We start from the raw sequence: 23537 nt of genomic DNA, 5'->3' as shown, positions 1-23537 counted from the left end.
TGGTAATTGTCCCACTCCGCCATATCATCATCATTGTCATCTACATCCCCATCATCATCTGGGATTTCACCCTCTTCTGTGTCCTGAGGGCCTTCCTCTACAGGCTCATAATGAGGCAACAATCTTTCCGGAACCTGTCGTGGCGGTACAGGCGGCATCTGAGGAGCAGGATCTACAATAGGTACCGGTGGAACAACTGCTGGAATCACCGGGGTTGACGGAATCTCTGAACGTTGAGGGGATAGAGGGAACCGTTGGTTGTAGTCGTCCAACATGCGTTGGAGATTAGTAATGAGCGACAAAGGAAGGGTCGCCGTTCTATGCTTCGGAGGGGCCTGGTGTATATATACCGGATCCTCATCCTCACTACTGACATCCTGGCACTTAATAACTAAGTCGGATGGACTTTGTGCCGTTCCGAAAGACTCCGGTAACCCTTCGGACTCCTGATCCGAATCCGTAGCGAATAATGGTGAGGGAGGCTGTGCATCTCCCACAGGAATATTATGTTCCTGGCTATCCGGGCCCACAGTAGGAGGTAACGGTGTCCAAGAAACTCCAGCTAAAGATGAAACCGATGCTGAAGCTAGCTGAGGCTGTTGTTCCCTTCTTGTTTTCTGGGTAGACGCAACACCTCTTATTTGTACCCTTACGAATGTCTGTGGAGATGTACTCGTCGATGGAGCCGTCGTTGACGGAATGATGGTCGACGGAATTATCGTCGACGAAGTCTGTGGCAACAAAATTGCCGTCGTCGGAATCGCCGTCGACGGAGCCGTCGTCGACGGGGCCACCGTCGACGGAGCCACCGTCGACGGAGCCACCGTCGACGGAGCCGTCGTCGAGGTCTTCGTAGATAAGGTTTTCGTCGACGGAACCACCGTCGACAGTGTCGTCGACGGGATCTTCTTTTTCTTCGCCGACGGAGCGGGCGTCGACGAGCTCGACGACGTCTTCGTCGACGGCACAGTCTTCGTCGACGGACCCTTTGCCTTCTTCGTCGACGTCGAAGTAATGGGCACAATAGAAGTCACCGCCCTCGAAGAACTGATGGTAATCGTCGACGAGGATAACGTCGACATAACGCTCGTCGACGACGAAGCAGCTGACGTCGTCGTCGGGGTCACCGTCGACGAGGTAGAAACAGCAGATCTCGTCGTCGGGAGCATCGTCGACGAGGCTGACAATTTTTTCCCAGAGGAAGTAGACGCCTCAGCAGCCTGAGAACAGTGTCCCTTAGGCGACAAAGCAGTAGGTGAGACCACAGAGGTGGCAGTTGTCAGAGGCAAAGCCAGCTTCCTCTTCTTCAGGAAAGGAGATGGTAACTCCTGCACACTACTGCGCTTAGAGGCTGGTTGGGAACGACCAGAAAAGAGACTTTCCACATCAGAGAGTGGGTTATCCTTGTCCTTCAGTCTCTGTAGCCATATTAGCAGGCGGCCCTCTCTGTCCTTTAGAGTTTTTGTAGAAAAAGTTCTACAAAATTTACATTTTGCCACCTCATGGTCAGGATATAAACAGTAAATGCACTTACTGTGTGGGTCCTCAGAGAACAAACGCAGCTTTCCACATGAAGAACATGGTCTGAACAAAGATTTCTTACTAGAAGACATCCTTACTGACAAAAACTGAGCAGAGCTCAGGGAGACTCCCTGTCACACGACGTGCGGTAGAAAATCTGAGGTGAGAAGCTCTGAGGAGAAGGTTCTAGAGAGGGGCTGACGCCTGATTGGCTGGAGTTCGGACTTACATAATGACAGAGATAGACTACAAAGGTCTTTTGTCTCTCTCCATTGTATTCCTATGGAGTTTTCTCTTATAGGTACACTATGTGTGTTTTACACCTATATGCACTAATTATATGATTACTTATGTATATATTTTACTATATATATATATATATATATATATATATTGCTATTTTATTTACCGTGGGACTCCCACTCCGACGACGGGGAATATTCAAGCATGTGAATCTATGAAAGACACCCTAATACTGGAGAACTTGCCCTTTTCCACTACAATAGGTTTTCAGAGGATCCTGCCTCCTCCAAAGGATCCGACTGTTGCATCTCACTTTCAGCATCACCCAATTTCCCTAATGCAGATGCATGTGCTCAAGACCAGAAATATCAGACTCGCAAGGTGACAAAAATAAAAGAGGAACCTGCAGTGAGAAGGAACAGGCATGCTAAATATGTTTTCACATGGTGAGAGGCTGCCAAATGCCTCAACCCAAACCCTTTCGTAGGCAACTTACCAGCCAGCCAGGCAGAATCCCAGTGAGAGGGGATGCTCAGGAGGTGCCCAATTAAATTAAACTAGAGCTTGTGTATTCGTATACTTTCTGCCATCTTAGCCATGATGCAGAAAACAAGTGGAAATCCAGAACACGTAGCAAAATAAGTTATGGAAACGGTTTTTCAAATTATATTTACATAGCCTGGTGCAGTATCAGCAGCAAAAAAACTATCTGCAATTGTAAGCATTACTGCAATAAAAGAAAAAGCCATACTACCTCAAGGAATATAACACATAATACACCTCAAATAAAACGAATTAATTTAGTCTAACATGAGAAAGAGCTCTTCACGGTTGTAAGTAAAACGCATGGAAATTCTTAACGCAAGTAGATTGGCATCATGATCCGCCTGAAGTGTACATAAAAGGTGGTCTCAAAGCAAGTTTATCTTGGTTTGCCAATGTTCCAAAGATTCCTTTTCTGCCTCTCACTGCATCACTTTCCAAAGTATTTCGGTTCAGCCTTTTAGAAATGTAATCCTCTATTCTGTTATTGGATTTCCAATATTTTAGGATTAACCTCTGTGTTGATAAAGATTTTTTTCTTAATCTAAAGTTTTAGTCCAATGTGCAATGTCTGCAATTATCCAGAAACTTAAAGATTGCCAGTAACTCCTCATCAGTTTATCCTGTAACCTTCTGTATTTTCAACATGCGTGCATTCCATAACCATAGTTACAGCCATCGTGGGTAGACGGTGGCAAGAGCCCATTGCCTTTTACACTCCCACTGTTTATCATTTGCAAGGTGGAAAACTTTTCAAAAGCCTGTTTCATACAATTAAGCACCTCAGTTGCACCTGCCAGGATCAAACCGCAAGCTAAGTAGGGTGTCTATGTTTACCAATCATACTTGATTAGACTCCAATATCATCAAGACATACTGATAGATTTGTTCAGGTACAGTTCAGGATGTGTTGAAGCCAGCTCCAAAAGGCAACTCTTTAAACAAATTTCAAGTGTATGTCGCCTCATTTCCTTAAAAGGAATGGATGGGACTGAATCATTCACCTAAAATGGTGTAAGGTTCAGTAAGCTCACAGCTCAGTGACACGTGGTTAGCTCTGAGTAATCTTGCAAGTTTGTTGTTAAAATCAACTCATTTAGATTGTAAAAATTGCCATTGCCATCCACGAAACTGGCTAAGATGCCCAATCCAAGTAGAAAACTATGATGCAAATTTTGCAACAGCAGAGCATCCAAGGAATACTGTTTGTTGCCCAACTACCAGAAATTGTTCAACATTGTTTCCCTACAAAATGTTACTGCATGACTGATTTATTCATCTCACCTACATCTGCACTTCATTTCAAGCATCTGGTCCCGCTTTCATATAACAAAGTATTGTTTATTCTGAGAATCTAGTTGTTCATCATTTCTTAACTTCAGAAGTTTTATCTGTGTTCTTTACTTTACATATCTATGGGCACGCCATGGCTGAAAAAAGTGGTTAAACTGACTTGTAAGAGAAGCCTGGATACGTTTTATTTTTGCTAAAACATGGTGACCAACAGTTGCAGTAAAGTGATATTCTCTTTGCTTATTTCAGTGGGAATTTTGTTTTAGGGCCAATTTGTCGACATGTTACCCCCCTCTAATTAATGTTGAAAAAAGATAGTAAGGCACAAAAAATGTTTCCCCCTTTTTGATTTATAGTTGGGAAAAGAACAGACTATAATAGTTGGCTGCATGCGAGTCTTCAAAAAGTGTATGAGTGTTACAAATTAGCACATTTATTCTCCAGCATAGGAAATGCTTAGAACATAAAACAATGCTTCACCTCCGACAGACAAAGTCGTTGAAAAAACAACCTTCACACAGAAAAGGTTTGAAGTCAAACAATATAGGAACAAACCCCAAAAAAATGCAACTTAGCAGTAGTGTTTCAAGAACGGATTCACATTTCCATTCTAATATATTGCAAAATATCAGTATAATAGATTCTACACGAGCATGCATTAGCACCATATTAACATTCTGAAAAATACATTACCAGATATTAGAAGTTAGCCTTTTTTTTTTATAATCGTATATATGTAGTAATAAATTACCTATTGTATGCCTTAATTTGGAACCGTTTTCCTATGGCCTCAATCTTACACTACAAGGAGGTGCTGGGTCTTATTGAAAGCTGTGTTTCTCCATTTATAAGAATGCCACTGCATCAAGGAGGGTATGCAAAGACTGAGCATAAGGAACTGAATGGTAGAGGTCCAGTAATAAAAGAAGTGGAATGGAACTGACCAACTAAAAATCCCAAATAATGAAACCTCTTTAACCAATGCTGCACAAGCACATCACTAAACAAAGCAAAATTTGAAACTCTTCTTGGGAAGTTAAATAACCCTGAAACCACATGTCAAAGAACATTTTACCTGTAGCTGTGCCTGGCTGTTGCGGAGGAGGGGCCCAGTCTATGGGCAATGGACAGCACCTACTCCACTAAGACTGTCTGCTATGGCCAGGGAAGCCATCATTGAACGCTGGCTTTCCCCAACTAAAACCCAGAGAAAGCCACAGAAATACTTCATGTATGTCTCATCTCATTTTCCTATAAAATACTTTGTTTGGTGTTTTTGCTGTAGCTTGTCGCACACACAAAAATGATTTCCTTGAAAAATAAGTCCTGACTAGTATTATACTGGATTTACATATATTTCTAGTTCATCCTTTAAGTAAGCATTTGGTTGACATGCAGAACCTGTTGGTTTAACAAAAGGCCCCTTTCAAAGAAGGCTTCTGCGATCATCGAGTTACCCCTGTCAGCTTCTGCTGCTTGTTTACGGCAAATGATAGAACTTCACAGGAGACAGACAGGACAGACCAACCAGAAAGGACACACACAGACACACACACAGACACAGACACACACAGACAGAGACAGACAGACAGACAGACAGACAGACAGACAGACACAGTCTGTGTGTGTCTGACACACACAGACACAGACACAGACACAAACTGAAAAGTAGAGATCTACAAAGCTTCTTTTTCTGGGAAACGTTAAGTGTTTAAAAAGAATCTGGTGCACATAACACTGCAGTACCTGGGGTAGTAGGCTGTATAATTCATATAAAGCTGGGTTGCTTGCGCAGGGTAATAGGCAACTGCTTGTGGGGCTGCAACGGAGGCATAGGCACTCCGCGCAGCAGCAAACAAGGCTGGCGTCTGGTAAAGTGTTGCTGCGGCATCTGCTGGGATAACTGCTGTGGCTGCTTGAAAGGCGGCATACCCTGGTGGAGAAAGACCTAGAGGGACCAGAGAAACTTTAATTAGATCGATTTAGGAGTTCCCTTTAGCGGTGCAGGAAGAAAAATATTTGCTACCCATTGATTGCACGACTTACCCAATATGTTCCCTAGCGAACCCACTGCATATTATAACAGATCAGACTACAGCTATATTGCCATCAGGTTTCAAGGTATGTTATCAGAATATAAATATTACAACCGAGATCCAAGTTGATAACATTACACATTCAGGGGCATTAACAGGTTTTACGTGGCATCTGTAGCTTTAAAGCGCATCACCTGGCCAGGTCTATCAAGGAAGTAACAACTTTAAGTAGGTCCAAGTCTACCCCTCAATCTACCTCCAGCGTCTATTACTGTTTATCCAATGTATTTTTTTATATTAATAGGCACATTTTCAGCCAGTAAGATGCTTGAGCCAACCAACTAAAAGGGCGCACCACTATGCAAAAAAAACAACCTGCAGTAGCCCTGGAGTTAATTTTAAAGGGCTCTTATACTAAACGGTGGATTCTTATTCTTTCGAACAGCACTCAGGAAGGCGGGGTAGAAGTGCAAACTCTCAGGTGGTAAACATTTTACAAGCACAAGGCTTTTTTATTTTTGTGCATGTTTTGTGCATACTTCAATTATAAGGAGAAAGTGCACAGACAGGAGGATTCTGTCACGTTCCTCTGGCCACACCCAGATAAATGGTGGAGATACCTCTTGCCCTGTGTGGTTATTAACTATGCGCTATTACAGCAGCGGTAAAAAAACAAGACAGCCGAGGTCTTTTGTTCCAATGCAAAACTGGCACACACGCCTCTTGCACTCCTAGGAAAATTGTGGCAATTTGGGCGTGTGCGCGCTAACATGAAATATGGTGGCGTTTTTGTATCGCGATTTTATTTCCTCTCCTGCAGAGACACCTACTTTGCTACTTCAGTCCATGCTGCCCATCACCTGCTCACTAGCCATATCCAAAAGGTTTCTTGACCCAAGACCAACACAAGCTATGCAGTTTTATCTTTTCCACCTCCAGCAGGCCACTTTAAATCTTTCCCACATTTCATTTTTGTTACCAAATTATCCCTTCAACGTATTGAAGAGCCTGGTTATGTATTGGTAAACGTATACATTTAAGTCTATTGATCCTCAATACCATGAGCCGTTTAACATTTATTCTGCTACCACATTATAAAGCAGAGCCCGGGTTCACAAGCGCGTTTCCTTCAATGGGTGAGATTGTCACTTGAAAAGTTAAAGAGTCCATCACATCTAGCCACAACTCTTCATGACTTGGGGCTGCGGTAAGCAGTAATATTTTATACCTAAAACATTTAGATTAAAAGCAGGAACTATGTAATATTACCAATTTAGAAGGAGCTCTTTAACGATAGAAATCATCAATAATTCACAAGCAATACACTAAATTCGGAGCACAAATCTTCTCTAGCAGTTTTAGGTATATAGATTTTTACCCCACACTACCCATGACAAGCCAGATGGTCACTTACGCTAAAACCATTCTAAGACATACATTGAGCAGACTGGTAAAATACCATCCGTTCCTACCTTCGAAAAGACCAATGTGCGACACGTTTTAATTTCGTTGGCACTTGCTAAAGGAATTGGGATAGCCAAGACTTGAATCAGGAAACACGTATAGGTATGCTACATTTCTACGAACAGGCTGCCACAAATTGCCCAACGCAAAGAAAATCTCGGAGTTCAGGTGTAAAATTACTCATACTGGCTATTTCAAATGCAAAATGTTATCGTGCCTGCTGTAGGTAGTCGAGAAAAACGAAACTGACCACAACCGTTCGCATATTCAGTCACCTTCATTCAGTAGCTTTAAGTCCTTTACTATTTGTATATATGCTGTACAAAATACCAGCTGAACTCTTACAAGTACTAATTTTGCTACAGAAAAGCTTAAAAAACAAAGTACTACCATGGATTTACTTGGTTGTGAAGGGCTAGAGACATTAATTTTGAAACTTGATTTAAAAGGCTAAGGGCCTAGATTTAAAGAGAACGCACTACCCCTGCCCCATTGAAAATCTGTCAGTGCAAAAACGTTCTCAATGCTCTTAGCAAGCAAGATTTACTGCAGAATTTCACGCAAGAAATAGACTTACTGATCATTATCTGTGGAGTTCAAATCAATACTTTAAAGGACAGCATAACCATCTGCTGTAAAATCTACACTGCTGGCCAGCAGAACTGGGTATTAGGAATGTACCCTTAAAAGTCAATTCTAATGGGTCTGCCCATCCAGGCATTTATTATTTTTTGCTTTGAAATCTGAAGTCAACTTCTGTACACCTTTGTAAAGCACTGCAACAAGACAATCAACTAATAAATAATGGTGAAGATGCCCAGACGATCAGCGGCTAAGTGTACTAATAATTGAACAGAAGACTACATTAATGTTGCACATTGAGGGTATAATACAGTACAGATAATGCTCAGCAAAGCCATCCTATTTGGCCAGGATATTGTAGGCGCTTCTTTGTGAAATGCTTACCACCACCAAAGAATGCACCCCAGTAATGCTCAGACAAGACTGAAGTAAGGCTTGCGGGCAAGCTGCAGAATTCAATTTCCACCCATAAATCAAGTCCTTCAAATTGAGAGTTTGCTCATGGATACTACTGCACAGCGCAGAGGATCAGTTCACACCAAATGCAAATATCCAGTCAAGGCTTTGCCAGACATTACCCAACATCAAGCAACTCACTCATAAGATTATCGGTCACAAAGCTCATCACCCAAAAAGGAAGCTCCCAACCCCAGCTTTGAGATGGATTATTAATGATCATGGCAATCCCAAAGATGAAAAGTGAGAGTCACAAAGCTGTAGCACCTACCACATAGCCTTTAGCAGCAGAGAGCAGAAGAATTGCAGACTTACATGGTAACTTACATGGCGGTGGGGATAAACCACTACGATTTAAAGTGCCACCCATTAAAACAAAATTCATCTCCTCTCCAGAGCACTGGAACACCTCCACATAGCGATCCTTCATCATTTTCTTGTGGCATTTCTGTGCCACGATGAATGCACGGTCTGCCGATTTCATCTGAATAAACGCATCTCCTGATGGACGCCCCTGAGCCGCAAAAGTTAAAGATTTTGTTGGACCATCGGATTGTAAAATACAGGGTACGATATTTGCAGCTCATTCCACAAAACTAACTACAGCCAATTGCCTACTTTCATGCTGGAAGAGAATACCTCCGCATTTTAGTTTAGGAGTGAAGGGATCATTTGTCATATGAGAGTGACCATGAACAACAATTTAATCATTCAAAATTCATACCACAAAGAGTGAGTTGGCCAGGACGCAGCTTAAGCAGCAACCAAGGCTCTATGTGAGGGGTGGGCAACATATGTCCATGAGTGCCAGATTAAGGTCTTCCCAGGAAGAAGAATTTAAATGGAAATTACATATAGCCTTGTTATACTTTCAATTTTATAGAATGAATGTTGGTCTATACGGTGCTGCGTGACCATTCCAGAAGAAAAAAGTCTTTCCCTAGAAAGTTAATTTTATAGTTCGGCATTTTGTATTCGGCAGCATGAGTGTAACGAAGTGTTACAAGCCTGCGTCAATAACCCGATTTACCATGAGGTGAAGCGGACTCGAGTAATAGTGTATGCCAATTCCAGCAGGATTCACAGTCTCCTTATGAAAGGTCAGATTAACGGCAGTGCTAATGCTGTGAGCAAGGACTTAAAATAAATGCTATGTGTCAATACCCAAGTGAACCTGCACATCCTTCAACGCAGGCCACAGCAAATACACTTGGGCTGGAAGGAAAGTCTTGATATTAACATCGATGAATTAAGAAAAAAACACCTGTGTGAACTTGAGAAATCTCCGCAAGCCTTCACCGAAGCATATCAACCCAGCTCTAGAGTGACTTCACGGAAGGAATATGCTACTTACCAGTATGCATCTGTTCTTGGCATGTAGAGCTGCAGATCTATACACTGTGCATAGATCGCCATCTGATGTTGGGCCCGGATGTTTACAGTTTGTTTTTCTTCTTGGACAGTCTTTGGAAGTCACGAGTTCGGTGACTCCTCCTTCGGTCCGTACTGCGCATGGGCTTCGGCTCCATCCTCAGATTGTTTTTCGCCAGCAGGGAAATGATGGAGCGTAGTGATAATAGTGAAGAAACCCATGTGTGTTGTATCTAAATAAGACAGCCTGGAACGGATACAGGTAGCCGGGGAGGCGGGTGGACATGTATAGATCTGCAGCTCTACATGCCAAGAACAGATGCATACTGGTAAGTAGCATATTTCGTTCGAGGCACATGAGCTGCAGATTACACACTTGTGCATAGATTATATAGCAGTACCCACCCTTAGCGGCGACCACCCGTATCTGTTGCAGTGGTTTGAAATAATGTTTTGAGTACAGCCTGGCCCACACTAGCTTGTTGCTTGGAGTGCACATCTACACAGTAATGTTTTGTGAAGGTGTGCGGTGTTAACCATGTGGCTGCCTTGCACATGTCATCTAAGGGTATGTTCCCTAGAAAAGCCATAGAAGCCCCTATCTTTCTTGTAGAGTGTGCTTTAGGTGGAACAGGCAATGTTCGTATTGCTTTGTGATAGCAAATTTGTATACACTTTACAATCCACCTAGCTATCCCTGATTTTGAAATGGGGTTGCCTTTATGCGGTGGAGAGAAGGAGACGAACAACTGTTTAGTCTTTCTGAAAGGTTGCGTTCTTTGAAAGGTTGCGTTTTGTATGTAGTACAGTAAGGCCCTTTCAACATCAAGTGTATGTAGAGCCCTTTCCGCAACGGTTTGAGGTTGCGAGAAAAAACCCGGTAACTCCACCGATTAAGATGGAAGGGGGAAATGAACTTGGGGAGAAATTTTGGATTTGTGCGAAGTATCACCTTGCTGTGATGTACTTGTAAAAAGGGTTCTTGTATAGTGAACGCTTGTAACTCGCTAACCCTTCTAAGGGAAGTGATAGCTACGAGGAAAGCTGTTTTCCAAGTGAGGAACTGTAGCTCACATTTATGCATTGGTTCGAAAGGCGGACCCATTAGCCTTGTAAGAACTACGTTTAGATTCCATACAGGTGAAGGTGGTGCCCTGGGTGGAATTACTCGTTTAAGGCCTTCCATAAAGGCTTTAATAGCAGGCACCCTGAACAGTGATAAATGCTGTCTGTTTTGTAGGTAAGCAGCAATTGCTGCTAGGTGTAGACGGATGGATGAGTACGCCAGGTTACACCTTTGAAGATGGAGCAGATAGCATATGATGTGCTGTATGGATGCATCTAAAGGGTTGATTGTATTGTTACGGCAGTAAACAACAAATCTCTTCCACTTTGCGGCATAGCATGCTCGAGTGGTAGGACGTCTGGCTTCCTTGATAATGTTCATGCAATCAGGGGGAAGATTAAGGTATCCAAATTCTAAGATTTCAGGAGCCAGATCGCAAGGTTGAGCTGAGCTGGGTCTGGGTGCCTGATTTCTTCATGGTTCTGGGTTAGGAGGCATGGGGACAGGTGCAGATTTTGATGTGGTACCACCGATAGCTGTAGTAGTGTGGTGTACCATGGCTGCCTGGCCCATGTTGGGGCTACCAGAATGAGTGTGAGGGAGTGCTGCTGTAGCTTCCTTACCACTAACGGAATTAGTGGGAGAAGTGGAAAGGCGTATGCAAATCTGCCTGACCAGTTCATCCATATCGCATTGCCTTTGGACAATGGGTGTGGGTATCTAGCGGCGAAGCTTGGGCATTTTTTGTTTTCGTGGGTGGCGAAGAGGTCTATTTGAGGATGCCTCCACTTGTGAAAGAATGGGTGAAGAACTTGTGGATGCAGTTCCCATTCGTGCATTTGCTGCGTTTGTCTGCTGAGCAGATCTGCCATGGTGTTTTGTATGCCTGGGACGTGTTGTGCCAGGAGAAAGATTTTTTGTGGAATTGCCCATCTCCATATGCTCTGTGCTAAGCGGGAGAGCTGGGGAGAGTGTGTCCCCCCCCCTGTTTTTGAACATAATACATTGCAGTCATATTGTCTGTGCGAATGAGGACTGCCTTGGCTGAAATTTGTTTCTGAAACTATTACAGGGCTAGAAAGATCGCCAATAACTCCAGATGGTTGATGTGGAGTAACCTCTGTTGTGGCGTCCATAGACCTTGCACTGTGAGGTGTGATAGATGCGCTCCCCAGCCAGAGAGCGATGCGTCCGTTGTTAGAATCACCTGAGGAACCGGGTGCAGGAACGGTCGCCCTTTGGAAAGGTTTGTGGTGTTCCACCACTGCAGAGATCGATGGGTGCGGCCGTCCACCAACACCAGATCCGTCAGCTGTCCCTGGGCCTGGCTCCACTGGCGTGCTAGGCACTCTTGGAGTGGACGCATGTGAACTCTTGCATGGGGCACTATGAAAATGCAAGACGCCATCATCCCTATTAGTTTCATGAACACTCTTGCTGGAAGAAAGTGCTGAAGAAGGAACTTTTGGTGCAGGGCTTGCATGCTTGCGATTCTGGCTGAGTTGGGATAGGCTATAGCTTTTGAGGTGTCTTTAGTGGCACCGAGGAATTGCTTTGTGTGAGACGGTATCAAGTGGGACTTTTGGTGATTCACCGTAAAGCCTAGCTGGTGGAGTAGTTGTATGGTAGTGTTTGTATTCTGCACACACTGGTGGTAGGACGCGGCTTTTACGAGCCAGTCGTCCAGGTAGGGGAAGATGTGAATGTTTTGTCTTCGGAGGTGTGCTGCCACTACTGCTAGGCATTTGGTAAACACCCTTGTTGCGGTTGTGCCCCCGAAGGGGAGAACCTTGAACTGATAATGTTGGCCGTCCACCACAAATCGGAGGTACTTTCTGTGAGCAGGGTGTATTGGAATATGAAAGTATGCGTCTTTCAGGTCCAGTGTAGTGAGAAAGTCGCCCTGACGGAGGAGTGGGAGAACTTGTTGGAGAGTTACCATGTGAAAATGGTCTGAATGGATGTATGCATTTAGAGGCCGGCCGGAGGTCTAGAATGGGCCGTAGGGTCTCGTCTTTCTTCGGTATGAGAAAGTACAGAGAGTAGACCCCCAGATTTTGCTGATCGACGGGTACCTGCTCTATCGCGTGTTTTTGCAGGAGGGAGAGTACCTTTTGTTTCAGAAGTGTGGTATGTTCTTGTGACATCGCACAGTGTCTGGGTGGAATATTTGGGGGGGGTAGAAGTTAGTTCGAGACAGTACCCTGACCGAATAATTTGGGTCACCCATTTGTCTGATGTTATGGCCTCCCAGGTTTGAAGGAAGTCTTGCAGTCTGCCCCCGACCGGAGTGAAATGGTCTGGGGGGAGCGGGGGAAAGTCATTGTGTGGGCGGTGTGGCAGAACGGGCGGTGTTGGTTTTGCCCCTGCCTTTATTATTGTTTCATCGATATCCACCTCTTTGATAGCCCTTTGTGAAGGTATTTTGAGGAGGGGACTTGTAGGACGAGGAGGCGTTATCGGAAGAGTAACCTCTGCCTGAGCCTCGAAAGGAGGAACGGCGAAAGGAGCGTCTAGGGGTTTGTGATTGCAGGGCTCCCATAGACTTCGCCGTATCTGTATCCTTCTTCATTTTTTCCAGGGCTTAGTTTACTTTTGGGCCAAATAAGTATTGTTGGTCAAAAGGGTGGTTTAATATAGATGCTTGGACTTCTGGTTTAAAGCCTGAGATCCTGAGCCAGGCGTGACGGCAAAGCAGAACACTGGTGTTTATAGCCCTGGACGCCGTGTCTGCTGCGTCAAGTGCACATTTAATAGAGGTGTTGGTAATAATCTTTCCCTCTTGTATCAGTTCCTGAGCCTTATTCTTATATTTCTCTGGGAGATGCTGCATGAGAGCCTCCAGCTCATCATAGTGCGCTCTATCGTACCTCGCCAGCAGCGCCTGCGTGTTGGCGATGCGCCACATATTGGCAGCTTGCGAGGCAGTGCGTTTGCCTGACGCATCTAAGAGCTTGGACTCCTTATCAGGTGGTGGAGCCTCAACAGATGACCGAGTTGGAGCGCTTCCTAGCTGTGGAAACCACTAATGAGTCTAGGGGCGCAGGTCCTTTAATATAGACAGGATCCGTGGGGGCTGCCTTGTACTTCTTTTCTATTCTGGGGTTTAAGACCCTAGCTCTGACGGGGTCTTTGAAAACCTCTGTGGCATGCTTGGTCACCCCTTTAAGCATGGGTAATATAGCGGTGGATTTATCTGCTATGTCAAATGTGTCAAGTAGGAAGTCTTCCTCAACTGGATCACTGTGTAACTCCACCCCATGATAATGTGCCGCCCGTTGTAAGAGGTGGTGGAACCCCAGGGAGTCTTCTGGTGGAGACGGCCTGGATAGAGATCATCCTGAGGCACATCTGGGACATCGGTATTGTGATAATCCTCCCATGGGTCAGGTGTTCCCGGAGGAGTGGGGTCCTGCGGGGCATCTGTGGGATCATAGAATGGATCTCCGTGGTCATCAGGGTCTGGAGACGGGGTTGGAGACCGATGAGGCAAGGGTGGAGAAGGTGGGGGTGGAGATGGTGGAGGAGTTGGAGGAGGAGGAGGAGGAGGAGGTGGTGGTGGGGAGGGTACTCTGAACGGGGATGTGGCAGAGTCCTTCCGTTTTGGTGGTGGAGGAGGAGTTGGCTTGTCCAAAAGTCTTTTCTTGGAAGACAAAATTAAATGTCCAGTCCTTGGATCCTTTGTTAAAGTCTTTTGAAGAGGATCCGGTGTGAAAAGCTCCTCCGGCACCTCCATCGATGCCGATGTTTTCGGAACCGAAGGCTTTGTCGGTTTATCCGCGCCGTGCTTTCTCTGGGTATCAGATTTTTTGATCGGCGCCGAGGCAGGCTTCGACAAGGAAGCGTCGGTGCCGAGGGATTTGTGTTTGGTCGGCACCGAGAGGCCAGGTTTCGACACCGATGGCTTCGGAACAGAGCTGGTTTTCTTCGGTGCCGAAGAATGTTTTTCGGCGCCGCTAGGAGGCTGGCTCGAGCCCGAGCCGCCAGGAGACTTGTGATGCTTTTTCACCGGGCCCGAAGGTGGGGTGATGGAAGCAGTATGCTTGGTTTTCCCTAGGCCCGGAGGCGAAGGGGTAACCGGAGTCTCTTTCGGTATGGGCGCGGGAGGGGGTAGAGTACTCACGACCCTCTGCGCCGGTGTGATCTCCTCCACGTCAGAGTCGTCGGCCTCGGAAGCGCTGACGAAGTCGTCCTCCAGCTCGGTGTGCTGCTGTCCCGAAGCTCCGGTGTCTTCTCCGAAGATGTCAGGTGGAGCCGAGGTCAATGAGTGCGCCATGGTGCGTCGAGCTCGTCGATCCCGAATAGTCTTTTTCGAACGAAAAGACTTGCAGGCGGGGCAGTCTCGGGCCTCGTGTTCGGGAGAGAGGCAGAGGTTGCACACCTGATTGAGGTCGGTGTGGGGAAATTTAGACCCACATTTTGGGCACTTCTTAAAGGGAGTCCTTTCCATCGGCCGATGCCTGGAATCGAAGAAGTGCCGAAGAGAGAGATGAAGAAGTCGATTTCGTCTAAAGAATCTCAATGGACGAGGATTTTTCGTCGAAGGTCGAACTGGAAAGGTTCGAAGCCGGAGCACGAAGTATTACATCCGAGCACGATGGCGGTAAAAAACAATCTGAGGATGGAGCCGAAGCCCATGCGCAGTACGGACCGAAGGAGGAGTCACCAACCCCATGACTTCCAAAGACTTTCCAAGAGGAAAAACAAACTGCAAACATCCGGGCCCAACACCAGATGGCGATCTATGCACAGTGTATAATCTGCAGCTCATATGCCTCGAACACTACTTTAGTTGTTTCAGAAAGGCTACTCCCAACTGAAAACCAATGCATTTATGACTTTATGCCAGTGTGTACAGTAATCAGAATTCCACTCAAATAGGTAAGAATTCGGAGGGGTTGTTCTAGAGGTGCTGGTCGAAAATCAAAAAAAGATTCATTACCTGTTGGTTGAGAACCATGTGAACTCCATGTGGCTTGATATCGACGGTAGAGTCTCCCATGAAATCCAAAATATCATCAATGGCAGCAGTGTAAGGAAGCCCTCGAAGCCGTACACAGTCTCGTACGGTGCCAGATGCAATAGGATAATGTTGGGGGATCATAGGGATGAGGGGGGCAGGCAGGTGGGGAATTAATGGGGTTGACAGATATCGGTTAAGTACCTGTTGACAAAAACATATGAAAATTGATAGATGCTTGCTGAAAAGCTCATTCTTATCCATTAGAATTCATAATTGCCACCAGAGTCAAATGTGTTAAATGCGGAAAAAAGAAATCTCTATCCAAAGCTCTTCCGTTTGATTTTGAGCTTATAAAGGTATGCTCAAAATGAAGTCTAAATGGCAAGGCATTCCATAGCATTTCAGTATTCAACCCAATCCTATGATTCACTTTCCACTACTTGGGTTTCCAATAATTAAAACTAGAAAACCTGGGCAAAATCTTTTTTGCTAGGGTAACTTTTATGAGTAGTTCTGTGAGGATTTGCATGCGCAACAGCCTCTTTCCCAGCTCCTGACAAATATGCATGAACATGCAAAGAGCTTATCAAGTCCCACAGGCCCATATTTGTAGATAGTATACTCAATGAGGGGATACTTGGGTCCTAGAATCATCCAACTCCACCTTACAAAGAAATACATGCGCGAGAATGAAAAAAGGACAATGGGATCCTTAAATGTACAAGATTCTTGCATCATGAATGCACCATGAACCTGTATCAAACTAATGGATCAGTCAAAAGGGGGCAGGGGGAAGTGGGCAAAGCAGTACTATAGGAGAATGGAGACAGTAGTTGGAAAGTTCGGGAAGCATTCAAGGAACAAGCAGGGGGCTCCGAGGATCAGCTTGGTACTGTACTGTGGGATGCAGCAGTGCACTGAAGTGGAGTGCGACAGGGAGGTGATCTGTAGTCAGGCATAACACTAATTGAACACTGTTTGGATACTGCAGGCTGGTGTGTGAAGGGCACAGATGTGGGCACAGATGTAGGGTATAGAGAAGGTGTTGATTGAGAATGGGGTTTAACAATAAGGAGGGCGGCATGGCCTTGGCTCAGGATGGAAATAAAGGGGAAGTTCCAAGAGCACTAAAGTGTAAAGGGAGCTCCTGGGAAACAAGGGACATTCTGCACTAAACAAGCTATTGTAATAGTTTTATTTAAAACGGTGTTTGAAATTCCTGCATTTACAGCCCGATTGCTATGTCGAACGGCCCGGAGTGCCTCCGACATCGCTCTGGAAATGGAACCGAACGACCTCCTGTCGAAGGTTCCAGCCAAGCTATTAGGATTCGACCGAACACGTTCTATACTTTGCTATGGGAGCATGCATTCCGAACGGCAAAGAGCAGAGGTGCAGTTCATCCCTGCTACCTCAAGGGGCCTGCCACCAGGTGCAGGGATTAACAGGGGGGCACCATAAGTGCCCCCTAGGCTGCCATTCAGCTGCCTTGCACCCATGGGGCCTGCTGGGGGCAATGCCTTACCGTGTCAGAAAGGCAGCCACAGAAAGGTAGTGGAAAACTGCCATTGTAATCCCTCGGCCAAAAAGAGCCGGCCAAGGGATTACTGCAGGCCTTCCAAATGGTGGATGGGCTCTGAACCAGTCGTCTGCCATCGGAACTCCTGTTTGTAATAATTTCTGACTAACGCGATCGAACTGGGTCGGTCGGAAATTATTACAAACAGGAGATTACGATGCAGTACGGATGGCTCCGACTGAGGGTCGGAGCCATTCCTTACCGCATCATAATCGGGCCTTAAATACCCACTTCTAATATTGGCCCATGCCTGTAGCTCAAGACAATAACTCTGCAGCAGGCATTTAATGCCAGCATGCGCAGATACAATGAGATACAAAAATATTGTGAAACAGTTCAATGATTTCAGTTTGAAGATGTAGTCTGGTGCCCAAGGTCAACACAAACAATGCAGGATTGCAACATACTTTGCAGGACAAATCAAAATAACATTAAGACATAATAAAATAGTAACCTGCTGAACTTCTGCAGCTGTGCTCCGGAAGAGTTCTATGTATCGTTTACCAAGGATCTCTTTGTGCTTTTTAAGTGCTTGCTGTGCATATTCCTCACAGGAAAATAACACAAAGGCATCGCCAGTAGGTCTACCATCCGGGTATTTGACAAAAAGAAGTCCCTCTTTCCCCCCTGTGACTGGACACTCAGTGCCCAAAAATCCCAACACATCCTCAGGAGTGGCAGTAAAGGGAAGGCCCCTCATTCGGATGATGACCTGATTTTCTTTTGATAAGAACTGGGCAACTTCATTGGAGGTGCCTGAAAAAGTAAAAATACAGAAATTGGCAATGCTTCAGAAACCGGCATTCAGTATTACATTATGCAAATTGCAAATCTCAATTCACACAGCCACCGGACAACTTGTGCCCTTAAACCTGAACATGTGTCTTACTGTATCTTTCCCCACCATCTGCGTATTGCTTCATTTAAGTGTCCTGCCAAGAACAGGAACTCTGATGTAGAAATACAGGAGGTCTTCTAAAGTGTTGGATGACCAATGAACAGTTGGGTGACAAAAACACCAACAATCCATGACCTAATTTGCAATTGCAATCTGGTCTTGCTATATATTAGAGAGACTTCACTCTTCTGTGAGTGTCAATTGCGATCAACTTGCTTTTTTACTGTATATCAGCTTGTAGTATCTCAGAGAAGGCAGGAAATTAATCAGACTTGTATTAATCAACAAGCCAGGTATTTTAATGACCCTAAAGTCCATTTTAGAGCTATTGTCAGTCAAATGTATAATTTTTCCCAATTTTACAACTGCCCCCAAATCAATCAACTTAAGTGTAAACATAACCAAGTATCGTAGAGGAGCATCAAACCAAATTTTGAGCTCACCTTGTAAAGCACGGATTACGGAGACCTCGAAATAAGTGTTCCTTCCCTACCCAAGAAAAGGTTCGCATTCTGGTTTATTTTTTTTCTACCAAGGACTCCTTTTTCTCCCACAAACGTTTCCTTCTAGCTTGGTGTTGTTACTTTAGTGATTCAATGTTCTACAAGTCAGACACCTCACATCAACTAAATTATTTAAAAGAGCTCCGCTATAGGATACAAATTACCACAGACTTCACCATTATTTAGTACAGATTCAATGAGAGGTAATTTCTTTCCTAAACGGACAACTGTTTGTGATCACAAACCTAAAATCTGCCCAAAGAATGCTAATAAATAATATTCAACAGTCAGTTTATTGGTCTTTAACATGGTACACGTTTTAAAAAAATACTCCAGACACGGATTGGAAAAGGTACAGAGTATACAATATTACATATTTATTCCTCTGCAGCACAAAGCAGGTCTCATGAGAAAACGTTTACACTACTTACCTCCAGCAATTTTCAAAAACTCTTCTCCAGTTGCTTTGTAAACCTATAAAGGACAGGGAGTAAATATGTTGAACAACGATCAAACACGTTCTTACCTCCACCCCCCGCCAACCACTAACAGTATCAACCACTAAGTAGTTCCAATACCATTCTGGCTCTTAAAAAGATCTTGACGGTATTTTAATTAGTAAATCAGGCAGGAGGTTATGAGGACATAGATGTTCTTGGGATGAGAAAATACCTGGAGTGTATGGGATTTTAGGCAGCAATTACTTGCATTCACCTGTATTATCTTCTCTTCAAGGAGGACAGAATGTGCCACTGTTTTCTTGAGCAAAAAAACGATGAAGGACGGAATGCTGAATAAATCAAACATTCAGCCCTGCCCCCTCTACCCCCCTCCCCCAGTCACAGATCTGGCTTAAATCCATTCTTCTGTTGCTTGCCACGCCATTCCAGTTTGAACTCTTCCATATGCAAATCAGTCTTGACCCTGCTCCTCATGCTAACAGTCCAGCCCAAACAGCCAGATCCTCCCTGGACCATAAACAAGCATTCTGGGACCAGTTTCGGGGTATCACTCTTGTTCAGCCAAGTTAGTTTGAATCCGGTGGCATAGTGGGCACAGTACCCACATCTGGGCATACCTTTCCTACTTTGTGTTACTATAGTTGTCTTAGGGTATGCGCAGACGTGGGAAGGGTATGCTCAGACGTGGGTCCTGTACTCACTTGCTACTGGATTGAAGCTAGCCTGGATAATGAAAGGGGTGATAACCTGAAACCAGTTCCAGGATGCTTGTTTCCGGTGCAGGGAGGACCTGGCTTTGCAGTTCAGGCTGGACTGTTCGCATGGGGAGCAGGGTCAAGACGGACTTGCATATGGCTGGATTCAAACGAATGGCATGGACAGCAAAAACAAAAAAAATAAAAGACTATGGATTTAACCCAGATCGGTGACTGGGGGGGGGGGGTGAATGTTTGACAATATTCAGCATTCCCTCCATCTTCGTTGTGTTGCGGGGGCATGTGCAGGAGTGTCCAAGCCCAATGCACCGTGTGACCAAAATAAAAAGCCAGGTATCCTCTTTGCCTTGCCTCACCAGATAGGATTGTCTAGTCATTCATTCATTTAAATCTTTATTTCGACGCATTTGTGTCATAAAAGAGCAATAGAAACATTTGTTATCTTACATTTTGACATTTGCTAGCACAAAAAAAAAATAAGAAAAGCAGTAAATAAAAGGTCAAATAAGCTAACCTATTCGTGTATATCCATAGCATCCGTGTATACAATATCTAATTTCATAATCTTTGTCAAACACATTTTACCCGGGCGGAAAATTTACAAAGTTAAAAATACAATTTAACAATAAATATAATTTAAAAACTATTAAAATAGTATTAAATCAGTAACCGCTAGGACATTTTTTATATAAAAAGAATTCTTAAAAATTCGTATGAAATTCATAAAAGCAACAACCACATATACCTAGTTGGAAAATAAAGCAGCAATTACATGTTTTAATATCATGGTCTTTTTGAGAATATCAAATAATGTATCGCCTCGATTTATCTTTTTCTTTAAAAATGTAGACCCAACTTTATTCTAATAAAATTAGCAGCGAGAAGAAACCTACTAACTCCAAAAACTATCACCTGGCTGGTGTCAGTTTTTAAAATTCTGCCAGCCTCCTTGTATGATCTAGAGCCTATTTTATGGCAGAGTGGTGCTATCCACTTTTTCCTTGGTATTACATAGCTGGAGCAGAATAGAAGTATGTGTAAATCATCTTCCTTAGTACCATGAGTACATGAGATACAGAGATCACTTCCTGATTTCGCCCAGCTTTTTTCAAAGGCCTTAGTTCTAAGGGTACCATATCTAAATTTTAGGTACAAGGTTTTTGATAAAGGCGGATGGATCTCGTCTAAAAATGGTTCAAAAGATGCGACATCCTTAAACAATAGGAACTTTTCAGTTAGCGGTCCATGAATTCTTGCATATACTAATTCGTTGCTCACGTATGACCAGAAAGATGATTTAACAATTTTCTTGGAGCACGAATTCATAGCCTCAGGATCATTCCAAAAATGGGCCAATCCAATTGTACCTAACCAAATTCTTACATGCTTGAACCAATAAACTTTGTTACAATTGTCAAGATCCATGACTTCTTTCAGGCCGTTCTTGTAATTGAGTAGTTCTGGGGTCGTCCACAATCTAACCCACAGCAATAATGGTCTCAATATTGCGTGTTGATCTGTTCGTTTCAGGTTTAGATCCAAGAGAAGTGGTGTTAAAGGGGTATTTGTAGGTATTTTTATCAGCCCCCTAAGAAACTTGTTCTCAAGGTTTTCAAATGTATGTCTACATACAGGACCCCATAATTCCGCCCCATATAATACTGCTGATTGGACTTTATACTTGAAAATCTCTATCGCAGGGGTCACTGCCTTATTCAAGCATTCTTTGTGTCTCTTAAGAATTGGTAAACAGTTTTGTTTGAAGATGATCTTATTCTTTTCTAGCTGCGGTCTCCAAGCTAAGGAAGAGTCTATAGAGACACCTAAATATATAAAATTCTGGACATAATCAAGCTTCTGGCCATTTAACATTAAATTTTTCTTGAAGTTCCTATGTGGGCTCAGTGCCATGTATTTCGTTTTTTTTGTATTAATTTCTAGGCCCTTCAAGGAACAATACGACTGGAATCTATTTAACAAATTTTGAAGGCCCCGTGGTGTTTGGGAAATGAGAATGGTGTCATCTGCAAACAAAAGGGAAGAAACCCGTTCACCCCCTAGTCTTGGAGCGTCGTTGTCACTACACTCCATATAAGATGGTATATCGTTAACAAACAGGGAGAATAGGGTTGGCGCCAGTACACACCCCTGGCGTACTCCTCTTTTTATGGGGATAGCTTTTGTGAGTTCCCCAGTAGGACCCCACCTCACCTTTGCATAGTTGTCCATATGTAGTCCAATAACCAATTTTAGTAGACCTAGCGGGATCCCCTGGGATTTCAAAGATTCCCATAAAAGGTCTCGCGGTATAAGGTCAAATGCGGCCCGTAAATCTACGAATGCCACATACAAATGACCTTTACGAATAACGACGTATTTCCAATACAAACAACAGAGCCTTAGGACTTGGTCAATGGTTCCTGTTTTTACTCTGAAACCTGCCTGATATTTCGTTAAAATTTGTTCTTCTTCCAACCAGGTATTTATGCGGTTTAGTATATGCCTAGCATAAATTTTTTGGGTAATATCTAAAAGACTTATGGGACGATAGTTAGCAGGATTGCTTCTATCGCCCTTTTTAAAAATAGCAATAATTTCCGCCCCGTTCCATGTGTCCGGAATTGTCTCCCCAGCAGCAACAATGTTGCACAGATGATTAAGGTAGGGAATCCAGACATCTAGTTCATGCTTGAACAGATCACCTGGTACTTTGTCCAGCCCAGGAGCTTTCCCATGTTTGACAGAGTTGATAGCTATTTTTGTTTCCACCAAATCAAAAACTATATGTGTAGATTCAACCTCTGTAAGCAACACAGCATGATCTTCCTGCACTGCATTAGCAGTCCCTTGGGCGGCGTACAGGTTCGTAAAATGGTCTATCCAGGTTGCTTCATTAAGATAAACTTCTCTCGAACCTTTCTCTCTTTGATTACCCTTAGCCACTGTTTCCCAAAATAGCTTTTGGTCCTTCATTTTAGCTGCCATCAGCAAACCGGACCATAATTCCTCATCCCATGAACGCTTTGCATTGGTCAGCACCTTATTATATAATTTCCTATTTTCTTTAATTACCATAGTATTTTTACTTTTGACCGAATCTATCAAAGCTGATTTTGCTGTTCGGCATTCTTTGTTGAACCATGGTTTACCTGTAGGCTGCAGCTTCACAGCACCCATTCTTTTTTTTGGTCTTCTAGTCATGAGTTCTAATAGTTCATTAAAGAACTCTTTATGTAATTTAAGAAATAAACCGGGTTCGCTTTCGGAGGGATTATAGATGTCAAATACATTAGTAAGGCAATTATAAATATTTGCCACTAAATCTTCTTGTCCCAGTATGTATGCCCATTTAACGGACCGACGATTATTACTTAATATAACATTATCTGGGACAGGTTGGTGTCCTCCCTCATCTACTTCCTGACCCAGTATTAAGCTCTTTGCAAAGCTGACTTCCAAGGAATGGTGATCACTATCAAATCTATCTTTGACCATCAAGTCTTTTGTATATGGCCACAAGTCCATGGAAATAATAACATAATCAATTAAACTTTGGCAATTACGTCTCGTGAAAGTGGGTACCTTGGGACTGTCAGAAGGAAAACGCCCGTTACATGCCCTCAGTCCATGGCTTACCAGTACCCTTGTAATTTGGAAAGCTAGGGTAGAACCTGCAACTGTCCCATTACTAGATAAGGATGGTATGCCATTAGCATTATCTTCATCCTCATACAATTTATTCATTCCGGCAATGGGTTCAAAGTTGCAGTTCATATCCCCACATATTATCGTGCTTGCTTCCGGGTCCAACCTATCCAGTATTGATTCTAATTTGTCAATAC

General features: G+C 43.9%; 1 protein-coding gene across 2 annotated transcripts in view; it reads right to left on the bottom strand.

Annotated features, from left to right (window-relative positions):
* ESRP2 (epithelial splicing regulatory protein 2) overlaps positions 1-23537 on the bottom strand; it is a 141361-nt gene that overhangs the window by 40058 nt on the left and 77766 nt on the right. Inside the window, exons 10-14 of one of the 2 annotated variants that reach the window (XM_085639963.1) lie at positions 18950-18992; positions 17572-17873; positions 15518-15739; positions 8454-8652; positions 5347-5548 (exon numbers count right to left, since the gene is read on the bottom strand). In XM_085639963.1, the coding sequence (XP_085496089.1) occupies positions 5347-5548; positions 8454-8652; positions 15518-15739; positions 17572-17873; positions 18950-18992 (968 nt within the window). The remainder of the gene's footprint in view (positions 1-5346; positions 5549-8453; positions 8653-15517; positions 15740-17571; positions 17874-18949; positions 18993-23537) is intronic. The other variant, XM_085639964.1, reaches the window with a different exon arrangement.

Source organism: Triturus cristatus, chromosome 12 (assembly GCF_964204655.1).
Source record: "Triturus cristatus chromosome 12, aTriCri1.1, whole genome shotgun sequence".
Classification (NCBI taxonomy): Eukaryota; Metazoa; Chordata; class Amphibia; order Caudata; family Salamandridae; genus Triturus; species Triturus cristatus.
This window is presented reverse-complemented; position numbering and strand designations above follow the sequence as displayed.